The 13,066-nt window shown below is 39.5% G+C and overlaps 2 protein-coding genes across 3 annotated transcripts; both read right to left on the bottom strand.

Moving 5' to 3' along the window:
• Positions 1-70: 70 nt before the first annotated feature.
• On the bottom strand, positions 71-5,079 carry LOC117831809 (zona pellucida sperm-binding protein 3-like). Its single transcript, XM_034710686.1, has 8 exons — positions 4,516-5,079; positions 4,302-4,417; positions 4,129-4,220; positions 2,231-2,408; positions 2,010-2,127; positions 1,839-1,924; positions 296-408; positions 71-204 (listed from the first exon to the last, which is right to left on the bottom strand). Exons 1-8 carry the CDS (start codon positions 4,891-4,893, stop codon positions 152-154), a joined length of 1,134 nt encoding a protein of 377 aa, XP_034566577.1. The 5' UTR covers positions 4,894-5,079; the 3' UTR covers positions 71-151.
• A 2,089-nt stretch (positions 5,080-7,168) lies between these two features.
• Positions 7,169-10,992, bottom strand: LOC117831989 (zona pellucida sperm-binding protein 3-like). 2 transcript variants are annotated; one of them, XM_034710922.1, is made up of 10 exons: positions 10,526-10,992; positions 10,336-10,451; positions 10,153-10,256; positions 9,908-10,082; positions 8,397-8,514; positions 8,239-8,321; positions 8,008-8,165; positions 7,731-7,892; positions 7,502-7,651; positions 7,169-7,433 (listed from the first exon to the last, which is right to left on the bottom strand). In XM_034710922.1, exons 1-10 carry the CDS (start codon positions 10,916-10,918, stop codon positions 7,225-7,227), a joined length of 1,668 nt encoding a protein of 555 aa, XP_034566813.1. In that variant the 5' UTR covers positions 10,919-10,992; the 3' UTR covers positions 7,169-7,224. The 2 variants fall into 2 exon arrangements, with proteins under 2 accessions (XP_034566813.1, XP_034566814.1); XM_034710923.1 differs by having other exon boundaries at positions 7,502-7,636; positions 10,526-10,990.
• Between the last annotated feature and the right edge of the window lie 2,074 nt (positions 10,993-13,066).

Below are 13,066 nucleotides of genomic sequence, written 5' to 3' on the forward strand. Positions count from 1 at the left end.
TCTAGTGTAATATTGTTCAAATTTATAGAATTGTCGAGGACACCACATTTACTCAGAACTCAAAACACTCTTGATTCAGTATGGATTATTTTATTGTCTTAATGCAAAATTAAAATGACATTTAGAATATTGTCTGGATGAAGTTCTTTGTCTACTTTCTGGGGTAAATCATCAGAGGGCCGAGAGTTATACACGCTGTTAAATCTGAAACATTAATACAACGTGTTAATAGCAGAGTATGTGGCTGGAACTCCACACAGGAAAAATAAGTTAATTATGAAACTGTTTTTCTTACCTTCAGACATGGGAGGTCTTGGGTACGAGATGTCCCTCCATTTGGGAGAAGGTGTGGAACAAGTACTATCGCAGCATTGACACACATCATCACCACCATCTATATTTTCCCACCTGAAGAGAAAAGCATACAGAATCAGTTCTGAAGATTTTAATGCTGACTGTTTTATGTTGGTACAATTTTACAACAGATCACTTCATATTTTAACCCTCCTGTTATGTTCGTCTCTCTGGAACAGCACTGTTCCTGGTTCAATTTGACCTGGTGCATATTCAATTATCCAAAAGTGTCAGAATCTCAAAAAATCCCAAAACACATTTTTTTTAAATCAAATTTTTAACTCCATTACTATACATTTAAATCAAGATTTAGCCCATTGGTGTACTTTAATTCGCACAGATCATGGTTCAAATGAGGATAACTCACTTGTTTTTCATTAAAAATTAATGTTAAAACTTGTTTAATGTACATTGGCAAGCCCTTAATATAAATACAATAGTTTTACATGACATAGATTTTTGTTTATTTTATTTTAAAAACTTTGAATTTTTTTTATTTTTATGAAGTGATGTTGATAAATGAACACCACACCTCTTCTGTCACATGCTGCCCAGATTTTTATGCAGCATTAACTGGTTTGGAAGGCATATATTGCCTAAAATAGACCTTAAAAAGGGTCAATTTGACCCACGACCTAACAGGAGGGTCAATAAAGGTATTACAGTCATGCCTTAATGTTGTATCCTCAGACCTGTGGGTTATGCCTGAGATAGTTTTTCGTATCGTATATATTATCAATAAAAATGAGAACTTAGCAGTTCTTAAATAAAAACAAACTTTTCTGAACTTGTTTTCGGGACCCGTAATTTTGTAACATATATAATGAATTTGTAAAGAATAAACCAGAGTTAGCATTTAAATACATTAATTGTAGGCTAAGCATTGTATGAGATCTGAAATGAAACAGTGACTCAAGTTAGAGTTCAGACAGCATTTACACCCAAATCCAATGTGGAAATTGAAGCCGGAGTAATACATATTATTCTCTCTTCAATGTCAACACCCATAAAAAACATAAACAATTTAATAAAGGCTCATTAACCTCACAGAAACCGCTTCATGGAGAATCCCAAAAGCCCAAATAGAGCTAAACAATTCAAAACATATCAGTGTGGAAACTCAGATTGAACAAAGAAACATTTTAAAGACGGTTATTTTTTTCTCCTGACTTGCTCAGTCTGGGTACAACGGGATAAAAACTCATTTATTTGAAAAACTATTCATTAAAAGTGTTGTAAAAAAAAAAAAACAGTTCCTGCTCCTGTCGTGGTGCCCTAAAGGCAGATGCAGACTCAAAGTTCAATGCTTTGACAAACACCTTCACTGGGTAAGACAGGGGAACTAGTTCATCTTAATTTACATGTGAAACCTGAGATATTTTTAGAGGCGCATACTTATCCGGAAAACTGTTCACCTCAAAGACTTTGTCTGCTGATGATTTGCATAGTAAAAGCAAGAAGCTATGAAAGTACAAGTGAATCACCTTGAATGTACATAGTTGCAGGCCTTGTTAACGGGGCTTCTTCTCCACATGTCAGTGGAAGCTCTTAGCTGGCAGGTGAGGAACATCTAAGGAAACATGGATAAAGCAAAAATCTCATTATTAAATATTTCCCGTCTTTAAATAATGCTGGTTTTACTAAAAGGGTCTTACTGAGTTCCTTGACTCCTGTTGAAACAGGAAAGCATCCATCTGCAGCTGAACTACATCAACTCTTGTTCTGGGTCTGAAACGTGTGTTAGATCCTCCGTCTTTTGCTTCAGTGAGGCACCTGAAATCATTTCCCAGTGATAGAGCTGGTGGTTCAGGTACAGGTATATTTATGTATCTGTAGATATTATTTATGTGTACTCTGACCTGACATCAGTTCTTACCCGTGGTTTTCGATGAAGTAGTATCTGGGGACTGAAGCGACATCAGGTGACAGAGTGGCCACGCAACTGTCAACGAACAGTTGTTTATGTGCTGAATCAGGACCGGTGTAAGATGCTTGCAGGTGTAGAAGGTCTCCCAGGTAGAAGGCTGTAGAGTATTTCTCATGTGTCCAGTCATCTGCAGGAAAACATTAACATTACTTCAGATTTTAAAGTCATGAAAAATGTTAAAGCTAAGCTTACAGTGAGTTGCACAAGTATTTAACCCCGATGTTGGACTTTTCCCTGAAATTGTTGAACAAATTATATCAGATTTGTATTGGCATAGAATGGACTAATGCAAAAAGGGGCTCTCAGCTGGCCCTAAATTAAAAACATACAGGACTCTGTAGTGGAAATCACTGCATGGGCTCAAAATTACTCCCAAAAACCATTGTCTTTGAACACAGCGCAGTTTAAAACTGAAACATGCAAAAGTAGAAACCATATGTAAACATGATCCAGAAATGCCTGCAACTTCTCTTGACCTGAGTCTGTTTAAGATGGTCTGAATTGAAGTGGGAAACTGTCCTGTGGTCTGGGGAATCCAAATTTGACATTCCTTTTGGAAATCATGGACACATTGTTCTCTGCTATAAAGAGGAGAGTGACCACCTGTTTTTTATGAGTGCACAGTTCATATGCCAGAATCCCTGATGGTATGTGAATGCATAAGTGCCCCATGGCATTGCTAGCCTACACATCTGGGAAGGCACCATTAATGCTGAACAATATATACGGGTATTGGAGCAACATATGCTGCCATCTAGACAACGCCTTTTCAGGAAAGACCTGAAGACAAGACAATGTCAAGTCACATTCTGCCCGGATTACAACAGTATGGCTCCGTAGTAGAAGAGTCCAGGTGCTAAACTGTCCTGCCTGCAGTTCTGACTGTCCCAGCTACCAATTTTTTGTTCTAAAAACATTTTGTTAATGTTACTGGAATGTTTTCAGCAGGAAGTTTTCTTTGTGATCACAGAATGTTCTTAGATTACATTCTCTAAAAACATTCATAAAATGTTCAGTGACAACAGTGCTTGAATATTATGCCTTAATGTTCTTCAAACATTCTCAGCGGGAAGTTTTCTTTATGTTCACAATTTGTTCTCAGATAACGTACTCTAAAAACATTCAATAATCTGTGACCCAAAGAATGTTATCAAACATCCAATGAATGTTAAAGATAAAACATTTTATCTTTCTGCTCATGAAATATCACCGTAATATTCTTAATCAAAATATTTTCTGATTTGAAACACCAGAAACATCCTGAAAACACTCTTTACATGTTGCTTTGAGAATGTTGCTTCTTTGTTATTCAGTAACATTATAGGAATATTTTATAGAAAACATTCAACAATCTGTTTCCCAAAGAATATTATGAAAACATGATCTGAATGATATAGACAAAATGTTATTCTTTCATTAAAAGTGAACAAACAGGGAACATTTAAATCCTTAATATGTTCTTTGAATATTATACTCAAAACATTGTCTTGGAACATAATCAGAACTTATATACACTGAACTTATATTAGCCAATGTGGTGAGAACATTCCCTGCTAGCTGGGTTGTCACTCATTGAAAACATTTGGCGCATCATGAAACAGAAAATACAACAAAGAAGACCCTGAGCTGTAGAGCAGATTAAATCTTATGTCAGTCTTCACTTTCAAATTCCAGAAACTAGTCTCACTGGACAAGAGGTGGAAAACCAAAGGCCCAGACAGATAAATGCACTCATACAATATTTTTTGCTGTGAAACACTGTACTTCGTTTGGATTAGTCTTCTTTAGAAAATGTGGTATTGTCAGATCTGTTCAAAAGAAATCAGAGACAAAAAGACCAAACATACTGTTCATCAGTGTAAGAGAGAAGGCAGAGTCCTGTGTCGGAGAGGAGGGGGTCAGAGGTGACGGCTGAGTGTTACTGCTAACAACATGTGTCCTGTCAGAGAGAGTTAACAAATCAGCTCATATGAATCAGTCTGAAAGTCATCTCTCTGTTGAAGACTGAGTCAAATGTTACCTTTTATAGTGACAGGACACTGCAATTACTGCAGGGGCGGTCCTAGTGATGCCGTGGTACCTGGCTGCAGGTGTGAAGATCAAGTTGTTTGAGTAAATCACAGAGTCCTCATATATCTAATTAAAAAATACATAAAAAACAGATGCAGACATCATGCATCACTCATTTAGTACAAAGAAAGGTACAAAAAGAAGAGTTTCTTTCAAGAACTTACAGTCAGTATAGAGCCACAGTCCTGCAGGCCAGCTTCAATCACGTACTCAGATCCACCAGCAGCAGCAGCTCTGCACCGACTCTGTGAGTAATCAACTTCTCCCAGAAACAGCTCCTCTGGAGATACCAGATGTCCAGTTTTAAACAGATCAGCCTTCACCACAATGATCATGGACGATTCTGTGCATTGTACATGAACAGTAGATTCCTCGCTGAGCTGTGGTTCTCTGATTTCTTCTGCCTCTAGTTTCAAAGTTTTGTATTCTCTTCCTTCAGCATCGATCATGGGTCCCTCTTTCAGAAGTCTGATTGCGTCTGCAACATGTAATGTCACCATCAGCAACAGCAGAAGAGAGGCCGAGTGAGCTGCAGTCCACATTTTACTCTTTTCTCATTACAGCAGGAGATTATTTTTGGAAACAGCAAAGATTCCTGCTCAATCCCAGAGGAAGATAACAGCACAGAGTGTGTTTTTTGGTATGATACAGGAATTTCAAACACAGGAGAAAATCCTGCCTTCCCAGTTCAGACCAGTCAAATCACATGGAGAGGACAGCTGGAAGTAATTACCCCTCAGCTAATGAAGCTTCATGCATGTGACTGGTCCACAACCAATAGGTGGTGATTCAGGAGTTAAGCTTCTTTCTGGTTTCTAAATTTTGACAAAAATGCATGATGGTGCAAGGATGAAAAAATACTTTCATGGTTCCAGTTGTGCAAATAATGAAGCAAATTTAAAAAGCACTGTAACTGTCAAAAGATCGCTTGATAGAAATCTGTGATAGACTTTTGGATTCAAGTCTCAACATGCATTAGGAGCATTATAGGTCCAAAAATATCCCATTAAGAAGTCCTCTCCTCCAGAAGAACATTTCTCTGAGCAGAGTTTATTTGTGTCTGTATTTACTCAATCTTTGACTTTATCTCATCTTTTCTAACACCTGTCGATATTTCTGAAGGCTGTTATCATACCATGACGAAAATGCACTCTCTAATATGTCTTACTTCTGATTTCATGGGACAGATCTCACACACCGAAACTCGAAAAAGCAACACAGTTGCTGTTTTCTCATGCATGAACATTCCTCAGCTCCCACTTTCCCACTACCTGTCTTCTGAAACATGTTTCATTTCAAGAAAATGTTTTGGAGACATGTCATGCAGCTCTACTTTATCTGGTATGATATGATTGATACTAAGTGACAGATGTCTGATTATGTTGATGTAACATTGTCAGAACTATTGCACTTAAGTTAGATTTAAGTTATTCTTCTATTTATGATCAGCAAGAAATCCAATTGTATATATACTTCAGAAAACCAAACTAAGTGGCTTATTTCTGGTGTAAATAATCTCAATAATCATAATCTCAATTTAGACAAACTTCAGAAAAACATCCAATTCTACAAAATCACATTAAAAAAAACAAGACCTGAATTGTCTTTGCCCCAGGCGGAGGAGTTTAAGTATCTCGGGGTCTTGTTCACGAGTGAGGGGAAGAGGGAGCGCGAGATTGACAGATGGATCGGGGCGGCGTCTGCAGTGATGCGGATGCTGTACCGGTCTGTTGTGGTGAAGAGGGAGCTGAGCCGGAAGGCAAAGCTCTCGATTTACCGGTCAATCTACGTTCCAACCCTCACCTATGGTCACGAGCTGTGGGTAGTGACTGAAATAACGAAATGAGCTTTCTCTGCAGGGTGGCTGGGCTCAGCCTTGGAGATAGGGTTAGGAGCTCGGACATCTGGGAGAGGCTCAAAGCAGAGCCGCTGCTCCTCTGGATTGAGAGGAGCCAGATGAGGTGGTTCGGGCATCTGGTCAGGATGCCTTCAGGACGTCTCCCTGGGGAGGTGTTTCGGGCATGTACGTCTGGGAGGAGGCCACGAGGAAGACCCAGGACACGCTGGCGAGATTATATCTCTCAGCTGGCCTGGGAACGCCTCGGTATCCTCCCAGAAGAGCTGATGGAAGTGGCCGGGGAGAGGAGTGTCTGGGCTTCCCTGCTGAGGCTGCTGCCCCTGCGACCCGGACACAGATAAGCGGAAGAGGGTGGTATGGTAAGACCTGAAATGCCTCTGAGTGAAATTAATATTTGAACTTGTCAGGTCAATGTATTGACTGATTTATGAGAATAAAAACCCTGTAAGATGTGTTTTTGTAGTGCAGTTGAGTCTTAACTCAGAGCCATTAAAGCACTTCCTCTTGTATAGATTTCCAGCTTTAACAGTTATATACTTCAGTCATGGAAGAAAACTATACATGGTGTCAACTTGAAATCTTAAACTACAGAAGGCCAGAAAGAAAGAAATTAAAGCTCAGATGTTTGCCTCCAAATCAGTATTTGAGTTTTCTGTCACCAGTATTTTCTTAGATTTTTGGTGCTTGTCCATGCCCTTATTCAGAGAAGCGACGACAGAAAGAGGGAAGATTGTGTGGGATAATGAGGATATTGCCAAGTTGAACCCCAGGGCTGTTGCTTCGAGGACTGTGGCCTCTGTAAATCCAACTTCTGAGCCGAACTGGTGCCCAACCAAACATATTAAAACTCAAGCTGCTGCATAGTTGTCAGAAAGTTCAACTTAACATAATAAAGAGCCTCAGGTTGATAATGAAGATTTTGTACTCATGCTGTCAGACATCACAGATCAATATTTAAATCATGGAAACATGCAGTCAGAAGTTTTAATTTAAATGTTTATCATCATCATCATCATCATCTCTTTGGGGCGTTTTTCTTTGTTAGATCTGTTACTGTAGTGCTGTTGGACTTTAGCGTCACTTCTGTAGTAGATGGAGCAGAGTGGCCGACGTCGCTGGGGGTGGCTGTGCTGTTACTTGCAGTCTCTTTAGCCTTTGATTTAAGAGTGAGCATGGAATCCACCTTCTTTACAGGTGCAGCAATTTTGCTTCCTTCATCTTTATCTGCAATTTAAAAGTAAAAGGTTAAAAAGACAGGTCAGAGAACTATTTTAAAGTCTTTAAAGTTTTACCTTTCACAACTGCTCCACTTTTGAAGCCTTTCTTCTGCAGAGAAGCTAGAGTCTGATCCTCTTCCTCTTCATCATAGTCGTCATAGTCGCCTTCCTCTTCTGTAGACGGATCAGGACTCAGTCCCTTTTGTGTGTCTGAGATTAAAGATACTTTATCATTGCAGCATTAAATGTATTTCATTTGAACTTCCAGCAGTGATCATAGTCTGGTTCTTCATTTTATTCTTACCAACTTTCCTGTCATTTGTTCCACTCCTCCAGTTGCTGCCGTACAGAGCAGGTCTGCTGATTTTACTGAGAACTGGGGGGAGCGCCCCGTCAGGTATATGCCCACTTTTCTGTTTACCTGGCAGCACCAGCAGTGGACCCACTTTGGCCTCCTGTTCCCACACTAACAAACAAAGTGTTTTTATTTTGAGTCTTAAAAGCTGTAAATCATGTCAAACTAAAATGTATGTCTTTGTTTTAATGAGTTAAAATATTGTAGCTTGTAGAAGAAAGCTCACCTATGTTGTTTTTCACTGCGCTCCTCCAGGATTCAGACATCTCTGGCTTCCCAAACCCACGAGGACCAAACTTACCCGGGCTGCTGGGTTTACTGCTCACTTCATTTTGGTTTTGGCAGTTTGCACAAAGGAAGTCATTACCATCAGCTGACCTCCACCTGAAAAAGGATTGTCTTATTTCACATCATGTGCACACTTTAATGTCAGATTTAAGGGCTGGACCACTCTTACCTTCCCTGTACAAACGTGCACGCCTTGTTCGGTGCCTCTGTGTCGTGTGCAGGTACAGCGTTCATGTGACATGTGATGTACAGCTGCAGGAAAGGAAAAGTCATATGAGAAAAAGAAGCCACACATGAAACCATTTCTCAAGTCAGGTTTGACCTCACCTCTCCTTTGTCCTCATTATGAAACTTGAAGGCGTCGAGGACCAGGTGGAGCTTTTCATCCTCAGTTCGGGGCAGGAAGTGAGACTTTGAACCTGGAAGCTGAGAGTCGACCAAACACCTAGACAGAGACACAAGGTGGGGGTCACAACTCAAACAGTCCTCAGAAGTGCTTACAAACACAAGTAATTCAGCCATTTGTGATGCCTTTATAAATAGATACAACTATTGATACAAGAACATTAAGTGACCATGTTTGTAATGATTTTGGCACCCCCTGTGAACAAAGTCAAAATTGTATCTCTTTGCAGATCTTCACCTGTAAATGTGTAAGGCTGGCTTAACACTCAACTGCCAATTTCAAGGCTCCGACTCAGTCAGGAGCAGCAAGAAAAAAAAAAACCTAGTACACTTATTTATAAGGCAATACCAAGCGGCAACCTCCAGTCTCAAAATATGAAGCCCATGTAGAAGTGTTTTAAACTGCACTTAGAGTGTCCGCTTGAGGCTGGCTGCAGAAACACCAGAAACCACATACACACCCATTAAAAAAAACCAAAACTTTACAGCAGAAAAAAACATGTTTACAGCTTGGTTCATAAACAGCTTTGGTCTGAAGAGTTAATTTCTCTATCGGCACACACTGTACAGGGGGTGATTTTTTTTTTAACACAACAGTTCAGAAGATATTAAGATTATGAGTTATGACTGACTTGATTTACAGGCAGGGACACTGTGGCTGTTGGCTAGGAGGCTCAAAGCCCGCCTCTTTACCTCACACTAGCTCGACAGAAGTTGGGTTGAGTTCAGCATTTCCAATATGGCTCCTGTCGAGGATTGGCTTCAAAACAGCACTCAGGAACAGATGGGTGACGTCACGGATACTACGTCCATTATTTATACAGTCTATGGTTGATACAGGGGAAACTTCCATCTTACCTCTGTACCTTTCTCTACACCAGCTCTTTAGGTCATCAGTTACAATCCCCTAATGTGTTACTCTTTGCTGTACTCCTTGTTTTATTATGCTTAATATTATAATATATTATTATTTTTGCCATTATATTATGTTATATTACATTATTATTGTTTACTACAACTCACGGTCATATATACCTATATTTGTATTTATTGCTTAATCTGTCATTACCCACCATAATCACACCATGTCAACCTGTCACTACTGAATCATTTTTAATACTGCCTTTAATTACCGTTATTCCATCTAAATTCCATTGTAACATTGTATATATCTAAATTGTATTCCATCTTTATTTATCCATTTGTATTTTTACTTATTGACACTTATTCTTGATTGTACTTATGTCTGGGTTGCTGTAACAACTGATTTTTTAAAAAACATTTTAAAACTTCTCACGGGAACTTTAAGTCTTTGGATGACCTCATTCTAGGTCGTGCATCATTTTCCAGTTTCAAGTGAGCCAAAAAAGGACTCAACACATACGTCAACTCTAGCACAGGAAGTAAATCTATCAACCCGCAGCACTGCTCACCCATTTTCAATGAAGATGTATCTGGGAATAGAGTAGATGTCGGGGCTAAGCGTGGCCACACAGCTGCTCACAAACACCCGCAGCCCAGTGTGATGTCCAACTCTGACCAAGGCCTCGATACCAATTGACTCCCCAAGGTAAAACACGTTTGAGCTTCTTTCAAACTGCCAGTCATCTACACAAAAAACAAGATCAGTGAGCACCGAAAAGATGGAAAGTAAATAAGAGAAGATAATTAAACCCACTTGTCATGATTTTTAGGTCGAACTCCAAAGTTTCCACTGCAGCCTGAGTGGACAGGAAGGGGATCCAGGTGGGTGTGATTGAGGAACCTGACAAACTATACTTCCTGAGCAAGCAAAAAAGAAGCACTTTGAAAAGAAAGGACTTGCAAAGATAACAGAAATGACAATAAAAGGAACACAGACCTTTCATAATGACACTCAATTGGAACCACAGCCTCTTCCATTCGAATGAGCCCATCAGGAGAGGGCTCAGGAGAGTATATGAGCAGGTTTGTGTAGACCAGAGAGTCCTCAGTCATCTGTGGAGAGAGGAAATGTTAAGAACAAGAGTTTAAAGGTCATCAGAAATGTCTGACTTGTGTTAAAGTATTACCCAGTGTTTGATGCCGCAGTCTGATAATCCAACAAAGATCCTGTACTCATCTCCTGAAGAAGCTGCAGCCGTACAGAAAACATCATGCTCCACTCCAAGGCGGATCTCATCACTGTTAACAGGAGCACCGACTCCAAACATGTCCGCTTTGATGATGATGTCCAGAGAGTCCGGATAGCAGCTCACTTTGACTGTGTTCACCAGCACTCGTTCCTCAGAGGGAGCTTTTTGTGGCTCCTGAAGAGTTTGCTCAGAGCTCTCTGCAATCTGACGTCTCTGTGGTAGAGCATGTTGATTGTAGAGTGTTGGCGGTAATGCATAAGAGGTCCTGAGACAGATTTCAGACAAAAGAAGTCCAAGAAAGAGGTTCACCCGACGATAAAAGATCTCCATGAGGAAACAGGGAACTTGTACAGGATGTGAGGGCTCCTGTCTGATCCACAAGACAGTAGACCAACCTGAGCTGAGGAGACCTTTAACCTTAATGAGGGAGATCATGTGACCAGCACTGCACACCTGAGACTAATCATCTGCTGATCAGCTTAATGAACACCCTGAGGCACAAGATGACTGCATGTTTCAATCACATGAAGATCAGAGGACTTCATTAGACAGACACAGCATTCATAAATATATGAAGAAGACATCATTTAGATGTTTTTAATTACCTTAAAGGCACTATGAGGAGTTTTTCACCAGCTGAGAAACAGACTGAAACCAACACTGATGCCTCTTTCTGACCTTCAAAAGAAAAAAAAACAAAACATAAACAACAACACTGATACCTTCTTTGTTGTCATTTTTAATGCCTTAATCCACTCAGAGGGGGTAGGTGTCAAACCCGATGATTGACATTTGGCTTTAGAAACATCCATTTTTGGCTGTTTTCATGGCAAATAATCACATTGAGTGATAAATCTGGCTGTTAAAAGACAGCAGGGTGAGAACTTTATTGAAAACGTTACTTTTGCATGTACAGAACAAGAGATGAGAAGTATTACTTTGACCACAATGGGGCGCCAAAATTGATATGAATCAAAAGTTCCTCACAGCAGCTTTAAGATTGGCAAACAGAATGACTTTAGTTATTCAATGTAAGACAAAATACATTTGGTAACCACATTTCAAAGAGAAAACTTCATCCAACTCAAAAAAATATAACTTTTATGGTGTGCCTCTGAAAAAAGCAATGTTTTTTTTTTTTTTACCTTTTTAAGCTGTGCATGTGTAAAGAATGTTTGTCCTGAAATCAAATTCTATGTGAAGCCTGAGCAATACAGTGCATCAAAGATTAAAAAATTACATAAACTGCATCAGAGATGCACAGAAGCCCTAAAAGACATGAATAAATGCATTTCATTTTTCTTGTTATCTCAAGATAACATGCTTTCTTATCTCAAGATCTAGAGGAAACTGATTAAATAAAATGTAATAAAACATGTTATTTAAGGGCTGCTGTACTAAACATGAAAGGAGCAAATTTATTCACATGGTAACCAAGTAACTTCAGGTAATTGGAAAGGCCTGTTATCAGTTTCTTTAATTATTGTTTTTTTTCACATTGGCCAACGTAATTTAGAACATTTTGCCTCAGTAAAGAATGAAAAGAGATTTTATTACTAGACATTTATCTTACAGGTTGAAGATCAAAAACACAAAACAGAGCTTGGAATGAAAATAAGACAGAAGTCATAATGTTTGGATGTGGTCCAGCAGTGTTTCCAGCTGGTTTTCTGGGCCCCCTTACACCAAACATCTGGTTTTCAGTCAAGAATCTTAGTGTAATATTTGATGACAGGCTGAAATTTGATCGACAGGTAAGCTTAGTTGTTAAAAACAGTTTTTATGATCTCAGGATTTTATCAAAAGTAAAGGGGTACCTGCCACAGAGAGATAGAGCAAGTAATCCATGCTTTTATTAATAGTCGACTGGATTACTGTAACTCACTGTATTTTGGCCTGGACCCCTCACTCCTACACTGCCCTGAGCTGGTACAAAATGCTGCTGCCCGTCTCCTCACTGGCTCCTCACATATCCCCTGTCCTAGGTTCGCTGCACTGTCTCCTGGTTGCCTTTAGAATAGATTTCAAAGTGTTATTGTTTGTCTTTAAAGCTCTTAATGGCCTATCCCCCCAGTACCTGACTGAGCTTCTCCAGTATCATGTCCCTGCCAGAAAACTGAAATCGTCGAGTCAGTCGTTATTGGTCACTCCCAAAACGAGGCTTAAAACCAGAGGTGACGAGCCTTTGTGGTGGCTGCCCCTCAGCTCTGGAACAACCTGCCCCAACATATCCACTCTGCGGGATCAATTAAGGTTTTCAAATCTTCTCTTAAGACTCACCTCTTCTCCCTGGCTTTTAATCAAGGTTGAGTGGACATCTGGCAAAATCTTAATTAAATTTGAATGTATTTTATTCTATCTAATTTTGTTATATATTTGCACTGTGTTTACGTATTTTAGTATTGTATTTTATTATTGTATTTTGGTATTGTATTGTATGTTATGTTTGTCATTTGTGCTGCTTTTGATCTGTACAGC

The sequence above is a fragment of the Notolabrus celidotus genome, chromosome 20 (genome assembly GCF_009762535.1).
Source record: "Notolabrus celidotus isolate fNotCel1 chromosome 20, fNotCel1.pri, whole genome shotgun sequence".
Classification (NCBI taxonomy): domain Eukaryota; kingdom Metazoa; phylum Chordata; class Actinopteri; order Labriformes; family Labridae; genus Notolabrus; species Notolabrus celidotus.